We start from the raw sequence: 20,487 nt of genomic DNA on the forward strand, positions 1-20,487 counted from the left end.
CCATAAAGCCATTACACTCCATTAAAATGAAATTCACAACGCGACGTTAATCGATTGTACCTTCGCGTAAACTTTTTGTTATTACGTTTCCCACGATCCCAAACAGAATAATATTTTTATATTAAATATTCCCCGCGACGAACAATTTTTGTTCGACGACTGTTACGAGCTTACAGTCTCAGCCATTTGCTAGGGATTATCGTAGAAGACACGTCATGAAAATTACATTGGAAAAAGTTGAGATCGGCATGTTGCACCCAAGAGTCGGCGCGTTAAGTAGAGATATCTCCTATCTGATATTATTCGATCGCCTGTTAGATGTTAAGTTTTCCACTCGTCGATATCTTCCAACTTTCGCGTTTCCCGATCTACGGAAAATTTAATGAATTCAACAAATTCAATAAACGTATCGTTATTATAATCGGGATGCTACTTCGTGAAATAAACATTAGTAAAATAACATTGGTAAAATAAATCTGACCGCTCCTCTAAAAAAAGAGCGTTAGATCGATATCCTATACTGTACATTATACAATATAACATCAGGATCGAAACGGGCTTCGATATTTTCATAATGAACGAAACGTCGGCAAAGAAAATATTATTCTTTCGATAACCGATGCACTCGATCGCATCGGTGCTTCTCCGGTCAGACATCTTGTCACTGATTCTCCACGAACCTTGACTCTTCGCCTTTACTGGCGACGCGAAATTCACGCTTGCGCAACCATAAATTAACGAAGCTGCAAATTAGCCTGACTAACACCGCGTGCATACGTACGCCCGTGCAAATATCTGCATACAGGCAAAGTAATGCAGCACGCATTTGCGCGATCCGTGAAACCGTCTATCGATATGGAAAGGACGGAACTACTATCGATATGACCAAACGGCAGTTCGGTGTACCGTGTAATATATATAGTAATCACGAGTCTTCGAAATATACTAAATTGAATTCAGTTTCATGTCTTGGAATTAACAACATCGCTTACCGTTATATCCTGCGCGGTCCGATGATAAAGCCAGTCGATGAAGCGTTAAATTCCATACGAGGGGCTTCTTCCCTTCGTATCCTCGTTCGCAGCAGCCCTCGCGCGGAGTTTCGACGCCGCGAGAGGTTACAAGATAGGAGAGCGTTCGTACACGCACCCACACGACCGCTCGGGGTTCCTCTTCGTCGATATCGGCCACCCCTCCTCTCGCGAGCTCCTCGCGACGGCCCTCCAACCCCTACTCCGTCCTCAACGGCATCCTCCTTCCTCCATCGCAGCCCCTACTAGCAACCAACCAGTCCCCTCCTCCGATCGCGATACGCGTTTTCCGTTTTTCCACTCTTTTTACCATCACCCTTTCGCCCCTTCGCCTTCGCCTTCGCCTTTCCCTTTTACTCTAGCTTTCATCGGACGTTCGGTAACGCGACTCTTTTTCCCTTCGCCGATGTCTCTCACGGTTTCCCTTTCCTTCTCCACGTTTATTCTTTCCCTATCGTTGCTCCATTCTTCGCAGCTGTTTTCCACCTCCTTTTAGCTTTATCCAGCATCCGTTTCTTTCCTCCTTTCGACGATTCCTACTTTCCTCCTTCGTTCCCTTCCACTCTTTCTTTTCTATCCATTTTACATGGGATTCTTTGGCTTGGTTGGTCTCGTTACATCGTCGCGTCCCTCCCTCCCTTCTATCCTTCCTTTACCTATCGCACATACATACATACTTTGCCGCTCTCCACATCTACACGAAGAGGAGAGCCTATGTCGAACGAGCTCGCGTACGCTCGTCCGCGCGCTCGCGCACCGAAGCGCCTGTGTACAATCAAACAATGTTCATGATTTAGTCAAATATTGGCGAGATACACAGGTTTGTAGTACCTCTCAATGTATATCTGGCTGTGTATCATGCCGAATAATCCGTGGGAGATTGCACCTCGATTGTCCATCCGTTAACTAAGACTCGTTGCGCTACCCTGGTCTCGAGTTTCAGCGGATTCGGATTTTTGCGTGTAGTCATAAAATATGGCAGGGTAAAACGGAACTGTACCTTCATATCACGATTACGAGGCGTATACATATTCGAGGTGATTGCCTACAAACCGTAATAGGATGAAAATCAGAAGTGAAATTCTATTTTAACCTTTTATACTTTCCGGTTCGTAAGGGAAATTGATTTTTTACGCGAAACGATAAATTCGAAAACTCTTTCTACCGAAGCGATGTTCGATTTAGGGGTCAATTTAAGGCCAATAAAACCGAGATAGGCGTAATAAGAACTTTTAACGCGTGACGTAAACTCGGGCCAGATAAGATAATAAAACACCATGGCCGTAAATTTGGCCGGAGCGACGGTATCTGGTAACGGAAAATCAATATGCTGGGAAACACGTTCGTTCGAATAATCAGGATTTCTCGATCATCCCTTCCGGTTGAGCCCGTGTTTGCTAGCGGCGAACTGAAAAAGTCCAAATACGGGCAGTCTTTAACGAGGAGAAGAACAAGAAACAAAAATTTATTGTCGCGGAGAAGATGCAGTTCGAAGCTACTTTACGCGTATTTAGTCGTTGTTAGGTACGTTAATGCATGCTCGAATAAACCGATAAAGAAATCTCGCAACTAGAATAATTTTTCTCAGACACCATTAATGGAAAGTCGTACCGTCGGCGACGATCCGTGCCGTCGAGGTCGTCTATCGAGACGACGATTTTTACGCGACCATATTCGTCGACTCGTCAAGCAAATCCGTAATTAATGAGCGCATATCGATTGCATACACAGATTAGAACGTTCGTACGAGACACTCGATCGGGATCATCGAATAAAAAGGTCCGAGTCAATGAGAACCGCCACGAGTGTCGGTGCAAACCGGATGAAAGTCAAATATTGACATGAATTTGTTAATCCTCCTGACTCGAGTATTCGTATTCGAGTAACTCAGTTTTCTCGCTACAAACTTGATGCATCGGATATTTGAGTAAGAAGAAATAACGTAACATCGAATACGGTACAGTTGTTCGATAAATTGGACGAGCGATAATCGACAGAAATGGAATGCAATTTTGTAGATCTGTGTATGATCGCGTGGCCGAAAAACGACTGACGATACGCAATCGTTGACCCGTTGTCGAAATCGCGTCAACGACAACGATATCAATTACTTTCAACGAGTTTCAACTCCTTCCTGGCTTTTTCTTGGCGAAGTCAAAGGACAAATCAAACGCGAAAAAGCGACTCGCAAACGTTTATGCGACATGTTCGCTTACACGTGTTCTACTATTATCTTATTTTTAACGAAACGCTACACGCGCGTTTCAAATTCGATCGTATTTATCTGAAATCGTGCGATTACAGTATTCCGGGAAGCGGTTCTTCCGTTACCAAATCAACGCTACCAAATTCATAACTCTATTTTAAATATAATTCGCGTAATTGCAAATTATTTCAATGTTTTCCAACTACACACTTAAAAAAACCATTATATGTATATTTTGGGTTTTCAGGTTTCCCTACTTTTAGTTGAAAAGTTAGCAAACATTCTCCGCTAGTTTGACGCTCTTCTGGACTAATCGATAAAGGTAAAGGAAGCGCGAAAAACACTGACAGGAACAAGAAGATGGGCAACTCTCGACGAACAGAAAACTTTCGTAGAAATACGTGGATTTATTGAAACATTTACATTCTCGTTTGCTCGCGTCGTTTCTCCTGGCTCTGTTTAACGACAGAAACCCTTCGCACTCGCGTGTGTTCTCGCCCGCACGTATCTATGTATGTATGTACAATCCAGCCACAGAACGACCGATCGCTATGAGAACGACATGATTCGATGAACGTTTCCTTTACTGGTCTGAAACGACCATTGAAAAATTTATTCGTAGCTGCGATTTGAAGTAGACGAAGTAGAAGATTGTGTATTCGTGTACTTGGGCCGACACGTTCGTAGCCCACCGAGGCTAGATTCGCGCTATAGATCGAGCATCCATCGAAACGCGTTTAAAATTCGATCGCCAGACGAAATAGCGACGGTCACAGTTTGCGAACGCGTTTAGGTAAAACCCTTCGAAAGATCATTCGACGGATAGCGCGAATCTGCCTTTACAAGGCTGGGGTCCGTCGTGAACGAGCAGAGAAATGTCAAAATGCACAGGAACAATGAAAGCGTGAACATGACGACGAGATTTCGTGACTTGGAGATTTTAATTCCTTGCGTGCGCGCGCGCGCGCTCACATCTCATCGCTCCTTCCCCGTTTTTTCTTTAGATAGATCGATCGATCTTTGAACGTTTGAAAGAGAACGAGGAACGAACGTTTGTCGTCGGTAGCGTTGCCGTACGCGAACGGAACAGCGTGAAAATTAAACGACGTACGGAGCGAATGCGAACAACGAAATCTATAAACTTTGGTACCCGACGATTTACAACGATCAGTGATGTTCCGCGATGCACGCTGCTCCCTGGCTTCGTCTCTTTATTTACAGGGCGTTTCTTCAGAGGGGCGTGTATCGAAAGCAACCCTCCGGAACACGGGCTAGAACAACTTTTCGGGATGCTCCATCTACGGAAGAGCTGCTTTTGAAACGCGCGGTATTTACAATGTTCTCTTCCAACACACTCTTTTCTCTCTTCCACTCACTCGCTTCTACACACACACGCACGCACGCACGCACTCTTTCTCTCTCGCTCTTTCGATCACTTGCACTCATGTATTCACTCTCTGTATCCATATATATATATATATATAATTTGTATATTCCTAACATAATGTATCGTTAAAGACTCCATTTATTTATATATACCTCTCTGTAACATATATAATATTGTACAATCATACGCGTTTACGTTGTGCGGCTATCTACACGTATCATACAAAAACACTGGACGTGTCCTGCGCGACGCTTTCAACAAAATTTTTACGATTTTTCTGTTGCGTGTTGATGTGTGTGTATATGCGTGTATGTTCGTATTTGTATTTGTATCTGTTTGGAAGTATTCGAATACAATGCACGTACGAATGCGCGCCTCTACACGGGAATATAGACGTCTTTGCAAGCCTACGTTCATTAATTTAGACTTATTCTCACGGGTTATCACATTTTTCGTTCTCCGCCGATCACTTTTCCCTCCTTCTTAATCTCTCGCTAATTATCGAGGCACGAAGTTGGATCCTAGATCCTCTCGTCACGGAGAGAAACCAAGTTTCATCGTGCGTGACAACTCGGAAGGGTCGCAATTATATATCGCGAAGACTGCGTCGCGTTACAAGTCGGAAGTTGCAATGTTCGTTAAATCGTTTAGACGGAAAATTTGTAACCTCGTCAATTCCTTCCCAACTAGCAACAACTATATATCCATTTCAAACAGAAAGTTAAGAGTTTCTTTCCAGAAAAGGAACAACAGACATTGTTTCATCGTTAAATAGAAGCTATCCTTTAGACCATGATCGTCCATGATACCAGATTGTCAAATCATAACGAACCCTCCGGTAAAAACGCGCATACACAGTTGCAGAACGATAATCACAATAGGCGAAAACAAAGATCGAGAGCGAGAGCGAGAGCGAGAGAGAGAGAGAGAGAGAGAGAGAGAGAGAGAGAGAGAGAGAGAGAGAGAGAGATCAACGACCGGTGAAAGAAACGTGTGTCATCAAAGGAATAGATAATCCAACCGAGACTTTTACTATCGTATTCTAGTATCAATCTGTGCGTCGATAAACACTCGTCTAGCGATTGTTGAAGATGCTCATTGTCTCGAAGAAATACACACACAGTATTCACACACACAGAGTCAGAAATAATTCCAATAATCGTGAAAGAGTGTTCGATAAGTTGAAAGTCATGGAATTCGAAAAATCGGATCATCGATAGTCGATAACAAACTAAATAACGGGAAAAATGACTTTGATAAAGTCAACGCGAGCGTGGTCTGTCGTGATTCAATCGAGAAACGAATAAAATTAGACTCGTCTCGTTCAAGGGTGATCTTGTACGAACGCTATCGACACTTCCAACAACTCGTCAACGCAGTCTCGCGACAACCGAACCATCGCTACGGATCAAAAAGGAAAGAACAAGTATTTTGTTCGCGCTTCGAAATTTCGAGAAGCTTTCTCCCTTGGTTCACCAAACTTCCTCCCGTCGAAGAAGGAAATTGCACTCGTGTATTGCGAAAGAAAGGAATCGTCGTTCGGCTCGTCAACGACGCGTTTCGTCGTCAAAAGGAACGAAATAGACTCCGAGGTGAACCGCGCTAAAAAGAATCGCCTCGTGCATCGTTGTCGCGTATCACAGAAAACCGACGCGTTTCGACGCGCCGCGACGAACCGGCCGCGCCAGTCGGAAATCGTACAGAACGTGAATCAATGGCGCGTCTCGAGCGGGTTAAGAGTCGCGATTATCTCTTTTCTATTTTCTTCCTCTGAATTGGAATCGTATATACGCGCGGCCGTGAGTCATACGCTTAGAGTGGCGCTCGATCGACGCGCGGCGCGGCGTCTCGATAATTCTGTTAAAGCATCGCGTTCGAGTAAGTGGACGCGATTATCGAGAGATTAGAGCGTCGATGAAAGTCGATCTTGGCTCTCGAAATCTGCGCACGCTTACGACGAAAATAAAGTTTCGGCCCGATCTTTTGAATCCGTGAATATAACCGATCTATACGTATCATCGAAACCGTTTGAATGTTTGAAAGAAAATTAAGCTCGACTCACGGCTGCCGCGGAGAACAGGGCTTATAAACGATCGGTTCGTTGGGATAAAAACAAACTGAATCGAATAAACACCTGCCCGACTCGCGCCGTCGCTTCTAATCAGGCCAATTGACAATCTCCGTCGCGACACCCCAAAGTCCCTCCGCGCACCCTTCGCCTCGATAGACCCCCAACAATGATCCAACACTCGCGAGCACGTTCAGGCGCGTCCTCGTACCTCGGAGTCCAGGCTCGTTGCGATGGCTCACGCGAGCTCCTCTTCGTCGTCGTCGTCGTCGTCGTCCTCTTCCTCCTCGGCGTAATCACCGCCGTGCACGACGGCAACGGGCCAGCACGGATCGGGTTCGTTTTCCTCGCAACGTCGTCGACGCCGCTGATCGACCATGGACGGTCGCAGCGACGCCGACGGCGACGCCGGGGACACGGACGCGACGCCGACGGGTTGCGAGGATGCCGCGACGGGCAACGAGGAAGAGCTGGACGACGAGGAAGAAGACAAAGAGGACGAGGGAAGAGCAGCGTTAGCGTTGGCTCTGCTCGGGGGTATGTTCGCTGCGGCGTTAGCGGCATAGGCCGCGGCTGCAGCGACTCAGGCCAAGGCGTAGGGGTGGGTAGCGTGGTGTCACAAACCCGGTGCAGCGGTGGCGACGGAGGGCGGCGGGGGTGCGCTACTGCTGGCGACGCTGGTCGCGTGATGATACAACGGACTTTGGTAATACTCCTGATGGTGGTGGTTGGTCATGTTGTGCATGGGTCCGCCAAGATTCGAGCCCGCGTGCATCCCGTTGTGATGATGATGATGAGTGGGTGGCGCGGAATGCGCGTGAGGATGATGCGAAGTGTCGAAGTTTGCGTAGCTCTGGTGCAGCTGTTCGTACATCTTCATCTCGGGTGGTTTCGTGTCTTGGGCGCCCGGCGACGTGCCCGCCGTGGCACCCGGAAGTAACCTGGTGATGCTGAAAGGATGACTGGCAGCGGTATACGGTGGTTCCTGTTTCAGGCTGCCCGTCATTCCGTGATGAAGGGCCGCGGGATCGGAGATCAAGTGGGGATGAAGACTTCGGCTGACCATGGCGGTAAGTTCGTCGTGCGCTGCGCCCAAGTCCGGTCCTAGCAAGCCGCCTATGTCCGTCGCGTCGCTTTTCAAAGCGGCGTGGTGTTGGTGCAAGCTGGCCGCGTGATGATGATGATGAGAGACCAACGAGTGCAGGTCCTTGTCGTCTTGTTGCTGAGCCCCGTGATGCAGAGACGGCGGGGTCTTTTTACCTCCATGAGTCAAGTCGTGCGACGTTGGACTGTTGTGTCTGCCGGCTGCGGGCGTCGGCAGTGCGGCCGCGGCGCTACCGTGATGTTGCTGATGCTGCTGATGCTTGTTCGTCTGCCTGGTGAGCTCCTTCTTCTCGTCCTTGAACCTCTTCTGTCGACGCAGGTAACATCCGTTTTCGAACATGTTTCCGCTCTCGGGATGAAGGGTCCAGAACGAGCCCTTTCCCGGCTTGTCGGGGGTACGAGGAACCTTGACGAAGCAGTCGTTGAAGCTTAGCGAATGTCTGATGGAATTCTGCCAACGTTGCTGATTCTGTCGGTAGAATGGGAACAGATCCATGATGAACTGATAAATTTCGGAGAGCGTCAACATTTTGGTGGGCGCGTTTTGTATCGCCATGGTGATCAAGCTGATGTACGAGTAGGGTGGTTTCGCGTGCGTGTAGCTTCTACGATAGGATTTATCGGTTCGAGCACGTTGGAGCGCGGAATTCGGCGAATCTGGCTCCGACAACGAAAGAGGATCCCTGCTGACCCCTGTTCCCCCACCTGGCGTCAACGGACCGTATCCGACGGTACTCATGCAGGAACCTGTGCCGGCCATGGAATGGCCCCCGTAACCTCCCATTCCACCGCCGCCCATCGAGGCCATTCCCATGGCTGAGCTCATGGTACTCATGTTGAAACCACCGGCGCCCTGTGGACTGCAACTCGGTCCTACTCCAACGCCCATCGACACGCAGCCCATCGAATTTATCGAGCTGTAAGTCGGCGCTATGCTGCCCATCGTGGACATCGCAGCGCTGGTCATTGCGCCGCCGAGGCTACCAGCGTTGCCGGCGTACAGCTTGTGAGGCTGAAGCATGGTCATAGAGCTCACCGGTGCCGGAGTGGCGGGCTGTTGTCTCACTGTCAAACGGGAATCATGAAAACCACGAAACCACGGCTGCTGGTAGTGCGACGCTCCCTTAATCTTCTCCTCGTGTTCGGGAACCCTATCACCTGCCCCCGCACTCTCGACTCTCACTAATCCTAGCACAGATACCTCGCGGTTACCAACTCAACCTGCACTTTTTCTGTCACTCTTTCTCTCTCTCTCTTTCTCTATTTCTCTATTTCTCTCTCTCTCTTTCTATCTCTATCTCTATCTCTATCTCCCACGGAATGGGACTTGCGAGCTCGGTCCTCGCCAGAAACCACCAAACTTCACCACGGTTCGGTACCACGTATCCCGGGGTATGCACAAACTCCGTCGCGCACTGAATCCCTTCGTCGCACCTCTTCTTTCGGTTGCGTGTCCCCGAAACAATCCACTCGTACGAATACACTGGTTGATCGTTGTTTCAACAACGCAACGCAACGCAACGGTACGAAACGCGACTAGACTACACGAAAACGGAATCGACGACGCGGCGCTGGTCGCGCGGCCACCAATGGCCTGAACACACAAGAGCGGCGCGGTCGGTTGTTTGAGCGGGGCCTGTTTGAGCCGCCTCACCTCCACTCTCCCTCATTCACCAGTCTGTCTTTCTGTGTGCCGTGTGGATGGAGGCCGGTTAGCGAGTGTACTCCGCTACTCTTGAGTCTCCCGATCTTGTTCAAACACGTCCCACTACCTGCCGGTTCCGCCGCGCCTGTTTCTGCCCTGCTGGCCAATCCGCTGCCAACTGATCCCTCCGTTTTGCTTCGGCGGCCAATCACGTTCGACCGAGGGGTATAGTCGTGCGCCCCCTTCGTATCGCGTGAATCCGTGGCGCGATAATACGAGCGGACCGTCTGGCTGGATGGTCGGCTCTTTTCCGAGCGGAACGCGCAGCTGCGGAAACCGCCGCGCCGCTTGCGCAATGCCCCCAGGATGCCTGGCAACGAGCGCGACGACCGCGTCCCGACGGCCGCGTCGGCGTCGCATTGCTCTCTCATGTCATGTCAACTGTCTGTCTGCCACGCGTTTGACACCTATCGCGCCGTCACGCGTCGCGCGACTCCGACGCTCGCCGCTCGACGCTTTCTTCTCTCCGCTCTGCTTTACTTTCGCCCACGTTGTTTCTCGCATCCTCCCCCTTGTTTCTGATTCCTCCTATCTCGCGCTCTCGCACATCTCTCTGCCCTTTCTCCCTCTCGTTAGGCCGCGCATTCGGCTTTTTCGCGGCTTCTACAGTTCCAGTTCGGTCGCCAACTCGTTTTCGCCTCGCGGCGTTCGAATCACGGTTACGCGAATGCCTTTCCCGAGGAATCGACAAAGGTGACGACCACGACATTCGATCCTGACGCAATTACGACCACGCGGACAATCCAGGTTTGTTACCATTTCTGAACAATTCTTTGCTTTTGCCTTCATTTCTACGACAACATCGTCGACATTCGAATGCTCGTTCCATAGATTCGTAGCTCTTTTCTAAAAAGACGTCGCCTTTCGATAAACCTATTCGTAGCTGGATATCTCAAAACTTTGATATCAGAATGGATGCGAAAGTGAAACGTAATAAATTGTTTGTCAACTCTTGCGTAAATTAAGTTAATGCATCTATTAAATGCCACGTTGCCGCGCATTATACACTCGAGTAACTTAAATAAATCTAATTGTATTTAATCGTCGCTACAAACAGCTATAAATTATCCATGATATATCGAACCGTAACAATTATACGCGTGTACACGCAAATTCGCTGATATTTACGATCGGATTAATTCCCCGTTCGAAGACTCGCCGTTCTGTTTGAAATAATCGTGGAAAAATATGTTGTTCGCTAGATGAAAAATGATAGAAACGTGAATCTTAACATTTTCGATACTTTAAATGCTTTTTTTTTTAAAACGATGCAACGGTACAGCGTGTACCGCGTTTAATTGTAGTAGCGACTTTCAGTTCGAACTCTGCTTTACAATTAAATTACCAAGTTGATCCACGCTTTTCGTTCGATTTTGCTCGAATTAATCGTTTATCGAGTCGAATAATTAACCATCGAGAGATCCATGAATATTAAACGCGCGTAATAAAAAGAGGTCGGATTTTCGGCGTATAATTCTGTTAGCTTAACGCGATCCGATCGACGCGGTTCTCTGTCGCGTTGCGTCGCGTCGCGGCGCGTCACTTTGTCATCGACGCTACGAAGCTCGTGAATCCTTTCGCTGTGCAATTTCCAAATCACAAACAATGCTTTTCCGTTGATTATTTAACTCGATGTCATCGCAATATCTGCGAAACGTATTCGTTCGCTGCTGCTTCTGGCCGCGCCGCGCTGGGCCGTCGGAAGGTTGAACGGCGAACCAAAGCGCGTACTCCTCGAGAAGCTGGAAATCATTTTTATCGCGATAAGATTCAAACGATCTTCTTAGATCGTCGAATCGAAAACTAAATACGCGGTCTAAACTCGTAATCTTATCGATGAAACAAACCTCGAACGAATTCGAGGAGCCGATCGCTGGACCAGTTACACGGGAAAATTCTTAGCGACGGCTGTGAAATTTCGGTCATTCGCGCGAAATACGATAAAAACGAGTGTCGTCGAATATAGAATCGTTTACGTTCAAAGAATCGTAACGTTGCGTGTGAATTGAAAAGCTACGAGTCGCGACCATGGAAAAATTAGTGATTCGCAGTTAGCGGTGCAACTAGTTATCTTTCGAGGTGTGAAGTGCAAAGTGAGATCTAACGTAGCGAATTACTCGTTCGTGTCTCGGTCACTTTGAATCTGGAGAGAATGGAATTAGAAGAATTCGAAGAATACCAAAGACGAACAAAAATCCAATGGAATTTGAAACGAATTTTCGAAAATTTCATTATTATGCATACCGAGGATAAATGGAAGTTTCAAATGAAGTAATGCAAATTTCGAGCGTAGCGTTTCTACCAACGATCAAACGCGACATCGTTTACCTGAACAAACTCGACAGTCATTGTTTATGATAAACAACAGAATGCGTTCGTGCGTGCGTGCGTACGTGCGTTGATAATTTTACAGGGTGCCGAATGGCGTGCAACGCGATGGTTCCTGTTTAATGGTGAATTAAATATCGTGTTAGTCCTCGATTATACGTCGCTAGATTTCCATGAATTACCGATCGCGCGAACCTTTACGAATGCATATTTATGTCTTGTTTGTTCAAAATTAATCTTTCAAGCAGCAACGGTCATATAGGTATCCGTTAAAGCAGATCGATGCAATACCTGCCGTCGTAATCGTCTTTCACTCGTTTGACAAAAAGAAAAAAAGTATGTAGATAAATGTAGAAAACACACTGTCGCGTAATTGCGAGCGAAACGTTTCGACTTTTTCACGAGCGAAAAAGAGCAAGATAGGGGACTCGGCGCAAGGGATGAAAGCAATTAAAAATCGCGTCCCGGAAAGAATCGACTCGTTCGGCCAAACTTTTTCTTTCGGTTGTGCGAGGCGAAATTATCATTATCCGACGTCCGCCGCCAAGTGCATTTTTAACTTTATTAAGCCGCGGCGCCCCACCGGCTTAATACGCTCGGCAAACACGCTCGCGAAACGCTTATGCTGTTGGATCAAGGGCCGGTAATCGTGGAAGCCACGTACCGCGTCGAAATTGACGAACGATTCGTAGATTGCTCGCTACTTTAATTAAAAGCCGGCCGTAGACTGAAATTATTTTATGATAGCGCCCGTGAGCATCGGTCCACGATACATTTTAAAAGAGATTCGTGTTTTCAATCGCTGATTAAGATATCGTATAGGCTACGCAAATATTCATTCGTTGAATTTAAAGAAAATTTGTTACATTTTGTTCGAACAAACGAAACAGGGACAGAGCCTGTACCGTTTCATGGAACAGTAGTCGGAGTTGTCGGTCTTTTCTAACCGTGAAAACCTATGTTCAATCTTCTCGGGATATTCAACGCGCACGAAAGCATTTCGTTTCGAATCGATGAACACGCCTATTATCGTGAAATATCATTTATCAGCGCATTGGCGTCGAATTCCATACGGAAGAGGAACCCCGACTTTTGTACGTACAAAAGTCAAATAGGATCGGCATTTTATCGATTCGTTGTTCGTCGCCCTTCGTATCTCGTTCCATCGCTAACGGTTTAAAACCCTTTCCGTGGCGATAAATCGTCTTGGAATATCTACCGAGACGAGTAAATCAAATGTCTGATTGGAACAAAAGCAGAAATGGAAAAATAGCGAAAGAAAGGAGTAACGCTTATCGAAAATTGAACGGCGTTAAGTAGCGTCGTCCGTTTGGCGACCAGCCGAAATCTCCGTTTACCGTCAGTTTAGCACAGCTTATTATCCGCAGCGACCGTAACAGTGGACTCTAACCCTGATGAGACCGTCGTTTGTTTTCGTTCTTGCGGTTGCTCGATCGTAAACACCGCAAGGATTATCTCTACGGGACATGTCGCCCACCGCCATTGTTTCTTCCCTCGTTGTCCACTCTTAAACACAGCTCAGGGTTTTCCTTTACTTTTTATTACCTCCCACCCATGCTCGACACACTCGCCCAAACCGTAGAAATTCCGTTCCGGACAGGAAGGATCGTAGAGCTACGGCCTCGGTGGTTGCGTTCTTCTTGAATGGATGGGATCGGCTTGCGAGATTTTTGTTTCTTTTTTACGCAGAAATGGTCGAGAAACGCGTGGTTGCAAAACAAAACCGTATATATGGAGCGTATATATATATAGTACTTTGACGCGAGGTTTGCATTGGAATGGTAACGCGAACCGCGAATGCCGATAGAAACGGAAAGGAAAAGAAGAACGGCGGAGAAAGAAAGATGAAATATCGCGAACGTGAGGGTAGGCCGTGACGGGCCGACGAATCGAAGGCATACAACTCTCGGTGATTCGAGCGTTTAGAGTCGGCTAATACTTTACTCGAGAGATTCGTAAACACACACATAGAGGCGTTCACGAACGGGCGGCGCGTTACAACGTTAGATCCGAGCACCCACCTGTACACCGGGTCTTTATCGAGCCACCAATTGTTTGCGGAATGAAAATATTGTCCCTGTAAACAAGTGGCTACATTGTGCCAAGCGGCTGCGTATGAGAGAGGGCGCGCGCGCTCTCGCGAACACACGGTATTCTTCGTTACAACAAATCACTCCCTCCTCGATCCCCCTTGGAACACAAGTGCGCAATCGAACACTGTTTGTTTCGATTAGTACCGATCCTTAATCTACGATTAAATAACGATTTGCTATTTGACCTAGATTACGCGTATCACGGCTGCGATCGATTCGCTCCGATGTTCTCCGAATCTCAATCTGTGTTTCTCTGAACGCAAACCCATTTCTTCACCCATTTTCCAATTCTTCTCCTTCCCACTTCGACCGAAGGATCACGGAAACGAAAAGATCGCGCTTCTAAAATACCAGTTTTTAATTGATTTTGACCAGACGCGTTCCGTTCCTTGCCTTCCAAGAGTTTTATCGGTGATTTACTACTCGTTATCTGATTACTCGAATGGTTAATAGCTACTTGAGCGATCGATAAAGAATACGATATTTGAAAGGAAAGACAAGCATCCCCGGAAGATATCTCTCTCTTATTCGCTACCATTTTGGCTCGAAAATTTCCAACGAACTAACATTTTTCTCTAACCCCTTTTTCGACCGAAAGATGTTTGAATTCGTTTGAAGCACCGAAACGAAAGACGCGAGTCAAGGGTCTTTGGCTCGATAAAAGTGTTTTGTCATTTTATAAGGAGACGAGGGAGATGACACGAGGATAGACGGCCGCGGCGCGACGTGGATGGACGAAAGCGTAGCCTCGGGGTTTTGAAGGATCGCTACCTGATCCACCTGGGTGGTCCACTCCTGTTTTTCCTAAACAGTTAACGCCGTTGATATCTTGCCAGCACGCAAACTCGCAGAGCTGTCTCGAAAAACGCGGGAAGAGATCGAACTAACTGACGTTAGTTTTCGTTCGAAAAGTGTGAAAATGATCGAAAGATAACGGTTTCAGCAAAAGACAACCGCGTCGTTGTAAAATTTAGTAATTTATGCGATGGCACTAGGTTGTTCGCGCGTAGCTCGTCTTCTCGCGTCATGTTTTCCTCTAGTCTTGTCGCGTAGCTACGCAGCCGGTGTTTTTCGGACGTGACTCGACCGCGGATGCACCTGATTTTCTAGCCCGTTCGCTCACGAAACACTGACTTCTCGACAAGGGCTCGGTTTGTTGTTCGTAAAGCCTTGAAACAACAAACCCCTTGGCACCGAGCTATCCAAGACGAACCCAACGCGTGACAAGTAATTTAGGGTGCCGCGCATCCCATTCGGTCTCGGCCAGATATTTTTCTAGGCCGGTTCGACGCTTACCACGGATTTCGGAAGACCGTACTCGAGAAACGGAACGACGCCGACGCCGACGCCGACGCAAGCTCGAAAATCACCGATCCTAACAAATGGCCAACCAACCAAAAACCAACCGAAAGGATCTACTATTTCTATACGTTACACGCCACGTGACGAGTACGCGACAAATCTTACCCTTTGACTTGGTAAATCGCTGTCACAACATTTACGCGAGACCAGGCCAGCCTAAAATGCACGAACCGTATTAATCGGTTCAAAAGCACTTTTCTTGCCTCGGGAAAACCCCGAGATCCGTAAACCTGTGTTCGACTCTCGCAACGTGACTTTTCTGACCTCGTTCGAAGCTTAAACATCCGTCGGGGTCGGAAGAGAAGACGAAGAAACAACGGTAACTTCGCAAAGGTTTATCAACTTCTGTATATCGCATCGCGCAAAGTTTCGCTTCGAGTTGAGACAAAGTGAAAAAGTATTCGATGAAACGTTTGAGAAGTAGGTACACGGAATAGGGAAAAATATCGAAACGTATTAGCCGGTAAGGGACGGTAAACTGGTAATTTCATCGTATTACGAAAGAAATCCAGCAAGTAGCATATCGTTGATGTTGGAAAACGTGCGACGAGTCTATTATTTTTGCTTTGGCCGAATACGAAGGGCGAATCCTCCGCGTCGGAGATAGGCCCCGACGCGACGGACGATTCCGGGGCTCGCAAATCTGGGAAAAGACCGGCGAGGCACGCACAGCACGTGACTCCTTCGAGGGGTCCGTCTGCACCACGCCGAGGATGATAAAGCACACACGGTGTATCGTTTTTTAAGTGACTCAATTTCGGCGTCGTCCTGCATCCACTTATTCCCGTTATTCTCTGGCTTGGTGGTGTTTCCAGCCGGTGAAATGGAATTTTCTGTCGAGTCGAGGAGACGGTAAATATACATAGTCCAGTCGAATTAGACGCGAAGATATAGAACATTTGAGAAAAATATTACGAATTTTGCGTTCGGAACGGAAACTCGGGACGTTTTCAAGAAAGTGAAACTCCTGGATAGCGAAATAAACAACTTGTGGAACAAACAGCTGAAACGACGAGAGTAAAGCTCCGTCGATCGACGCGCGATGGTCTCTTCTCGACTCGCCTTGCATCGTTTGTTTGCCATAGCGGCAAATCGGTAAATATTTGCAAGTAATAATCGAGTTGCTTGCAGGATCAATAAAGTACAATCGCTCGCGACGCCGACGTCTGGCAGGCGTCGGAATTGTTCCGCGGCCACGGCGATCCTTTGAATCGTTTGCGCAAACTTTTTAACCTGTAAACGGCACGTTTGTCAACCTCTGGCAAACGGTGTTTAAACGAACGCAACGAGATCGCTACGACAAAAGTTGTAACATAATTGTACACCGATCGAAACGCGTTCGAGAAATAAAAAGGAACGCACGTTGATACGTATGCCGATGCACTTTGCACAAACCACGTGAATCATCGTTGTCGTTAGTCGTTGTTTGTCGAAAATAACAAACAGTGAACGCGTGGCTCGTTATTCGAAACTCCGAAATAAAGGATGAAGGAGGTCGTAAATCGTGAGTGACTCAAAGGGCCAAAGGTTCGTCGATAGCGTAACCTGCCGCGAGAGTGGCTCGGTCGGCACTTTTACGATCTTATTTACCAAACTTGGTACCTGATTAGTCAGCGAGAACTTGGCAAGATCGAAGATTCCAATCTATCCCGTGAGCAACCGGCATTATCTTGTTTAATGTCAAAGTAACATTCGCGACGGAATCTTGAGTCACTCGACGGAATCTTTTCCTCGAATTTCGTCATTGCTTTCCTCGGGAGAAATCCAAGGATCGAGCTTCAGCTTTCCCTCTGTATCGAGTTTAGCTTTGTCGACGTTAAAGGTAATTACACACGAATCGCTCGAGTGAGCAAACTCGAGCTTAGATGTTTTCTATTTTGTTTTTTGTTTTGTTTTTTTATTAATAAATGAGTGTAACGATTCGTTTTTACGTATTCGTCGATATGTAAACGACAATCGTTCGTTATCGTGGGTCAGAGTATCGCGTGGTGAAGATTCTCGATATTTTCGAGTCCTAGAAGGGACTATCTCTGCGCGTATGAAAGCACCACGCGGGAAATCGATTGTACAAACAAAACCGTTGTGCACTCTCGTCCCCTGTCTGCCGATCTTCCGTTAAATTTCCGTTTGATCGTTTCCGTGGAAACCTTGCAAACTGTACGAGTTTTAAGCAGGCCAGTCGAAATATCGTTGGAATCTCTTTTTTGAAGCTTTTAGTTGCCGCGAAATAGTTGAAAACGAAACGGCAACGGCTCCACAGGCGTCGGCGTCGGTCGCGTCGAGAAAAGTATAAAAGGATCGCGAAAGTAGCGTTTCGTGGTTCGTTTTCAATGAATGTCGAAAAGTCTGAAAGTCTGTTGTATTCAGGTGTTAACGACGCGAAGGAAATTGCGTGAGTAGCGGATCGATGAACACGTTGAAAATATGGCAGGTGGTGGGTGAGTGCGGACGATCAAACGCCTCCAATTGGCGCCGATTTCTCGACCGGGCACCCCTTCCTATACCCCATCGCGTCGAGTCAATTTTAATAATACTATCGCGGTTCGAACGCCTTCGTACACGATGACTCGTACGATTTTCCGACGGGTTTCAATTATCCGCACTCCCACGGCCTGTTACCCTTCCCATCCACCCCCGCGATGAAATATCGATCCCCGAACCGAACGCCGCCGTTGTAACCACATTGTGCGGAAGTGGCTGGAACGAGGAATTACGTTACAGAATCGAAACTACGATGAACTACTATCGAAATTGTTCAATTTCGCCATCGACCATAAATCTAAATAGCTATTCGGACGGTAAAATGAATTCGGAATAGACCGTCGCGGTCGTATGTCGACAACCATAATGCTGCATTATGAAAATTTAGACGGAGAAGATAGGTTTCACGGGTCCTTGGTAGCGTGCAATAAAACTGTGGCAAGTACCTGTGCAGGTAAAAAGGCTCCCCTAATACTTTTTCGCGGACCGATAGAGGAAAAGCGACGCGAAGGATGAGCCGCGACATGCGAACCAAGACCTGAAATCCGGTCGTAAAACGATAATCGATTTACGACAGCGGCGCTTTGCCTTAGCGAGACCGCTCGAAAGATCTCTCGAAACCCGCAGCGGGGAAAAAGAGGAGAGGAAAGCGCAACGCGCGGCAAATTTTTCGGAACCGACAATAAACCGATCTCTGCTGTGACGCAACCGAGAGAGTTGATCCGCAATAAAAATGTCGAGCCGCCGACTGCTTTTACGGCTACCGACAGGAAATTATTACTTTTATTGTTGTTGCAGTATTATCGATTAATGCCAAGAAATTAATTCAAACGTAACCAACTTGCAAAAAAAATCATTTTCTTTTTGCAAACAACTCGCGTATCTGCTATCTGTGTGAGTCGAATAATGTTTGAACACGTGCTCGCTAAGATCGCGTTGCCTTCTTTCCCTGAGTTTTTCGAGCCATTCGGCTCCGTAACCACGAGTCGGAAACATTCTCTACTCCTCGATTGCTATCTCTGGCAGGATCGAAACAATGTTTTGCTATCATCGCCTCCGTCTATACATGAAACCTTTCACTGTTTCAGACGATCTTCGTGGGAGGCTGCACAGAGTAGACAAACATCCATACACAAGAATAACATCTTTCGCGTTCCGCTAATCACAACACTTGGAGCGGGCTGCACGCAAAGCGAGAGGCGACAGTAGAAAAACATTGCTCCAGTCGTTCAAGTCTCCTAAAAATGAGCGGGCAGAACGTTGCGGCTTAACGAAGTAGCTGGATAGAAAAATTCTATTAGCTCCGATTAACTTTACGTCGTGCCCTTCTAACATAAATAACTTGTCCCTAACTTGGTACACTATGATAATCCATCGTATTTTACTAAAACTAGAACTTAAAAGATACAAGCTTTACCTCCTATGACCTCCGATCTACGAATACCCTCGTACAAAATTTATATACACGAATATCGTTAAAAGAAATACGTAGGAAAGGCTGACCAACTCTGATATGGCATATTTTACTTTATTAAAGTCTCAAGAATATACACCTGTATATGTATATGTATATGTATATGTATATGTATATGTATATTTATATGGATATCTACGAACGGTAAGTACTTAATCGTCGAAACAAATCACTTGAAAAATCTCGTTGTTACACGTCTACGTGTAATAGTTTAATACGACTGTAATGCGTGACAATGAACTCACCACCGATAAACAGTGCGCAAACAGTTACGAATTGAACAAAAACGTAAACTTAACACTTTCTTAACACTATCAACAACTTAAATTTAACTACAGAGATACACGGTAAAATATTCGCGGTACAAAGGACACTTTTAGCGAGACCGATTATTGTATTCCGTCGATGTAATAGAAAATGTGTTATGAAAACCTGAGGATCACGCGCGATCTTAATGGCACTTGAAGATTAGCTAAGAACCCGCGTGCATGGTGCGTTCTTCTGTGACTATGCATTACAATGTAGGTACATAAAAACTACATCGATCGTGCATAGAATCGTGCATTATGTACGTATCTTGAAAAAATATATAGAAGAAACATTACGAGGAACTGATTTTAAACGATTCATTTCAATTGAAATGTTATTTCGATATCGCGAATAAACTACAATTTTTCTTACATCGTCTTCTTTTACAATAATCTTCGTTTCGGGTCACTCTTACTTATCATTTCTCTCCAACTATTTAAATCTTTTAGCCACAGTTTTCGCTCTAACTAATAAATTCGGATTACAAGTTATTAATCGTATTAAGAGTTGGATGATTAAATACGCATACGAGTACATTATCGCGAATCGATTCGTTAAATGATATCAACTTGTCCTACGATGTACGATCGATCGTACAGATTCTTAAAGGAATACTTAAAAAACTACGAGATACACGGGTTATATCCATAATCTTTCAATCGGACTGGAAAAACGTTTACGAAAATAGAACACGGTACTATTGTTGTAATGTTTTAGTAGACGACAATCTCTACTACATTCGTATATGTATAGGATTCGTATATAAAAAATAGAAAGTAAATTGTAGAAAATATTTACGAATGTTCGAGGACGAAAGTAGATATACATATGTACATCGCACTTTATCGTCAGGAAAATACTGCTTCCACGAGGAATTTTAATTCCAAGAAAACCTTGTTGGTTCGTAATTGTTATAAA

At 46.3% G+C, this 20,487-nt stretch overlaps 1 protein-coding gene across 1 annotated transcript; it reads right to left on the bottom strand.

The window, feature by feature from the left end:
• Positions 1–3,634: 3,634 nt before the first annotated feature.
• LOC128873128 (silk gland factor 1-like) lies at positions 3,635–10,242 on the bottom strand. Its single transcript, XM_054116451.1, has one exon. It carries the CDS (start codon positions 8,821–8,823, stop codon positions 7,309–7,311), a length of 1,515 nt encoding a protein of 504 aa, XP_053972426.1. The 5' UTR covers positions 8,824–10,242; the 3' UTR covers positions 3,635–7,308.
• Between the last annotated feature and the right edge of the window lie 10,245 nt (positions 10,243–20,487).

The sequence above is a fragment of the Hylaeus volcanicus genome, chromosome 3 (genome assembly GCF_026283585.1).
Source record: "Hylaeus volcanicus isolate JK05 chromosome 3, UHH_iyHylVolc1.0_haploid, whole genome shotgun sequence".
NCBI lineage: Eukaryota > Metazoa > Arthropoda > Insecta > Hymenoptera > Colletidae > Hylaeus > Hylaeus volcanicus.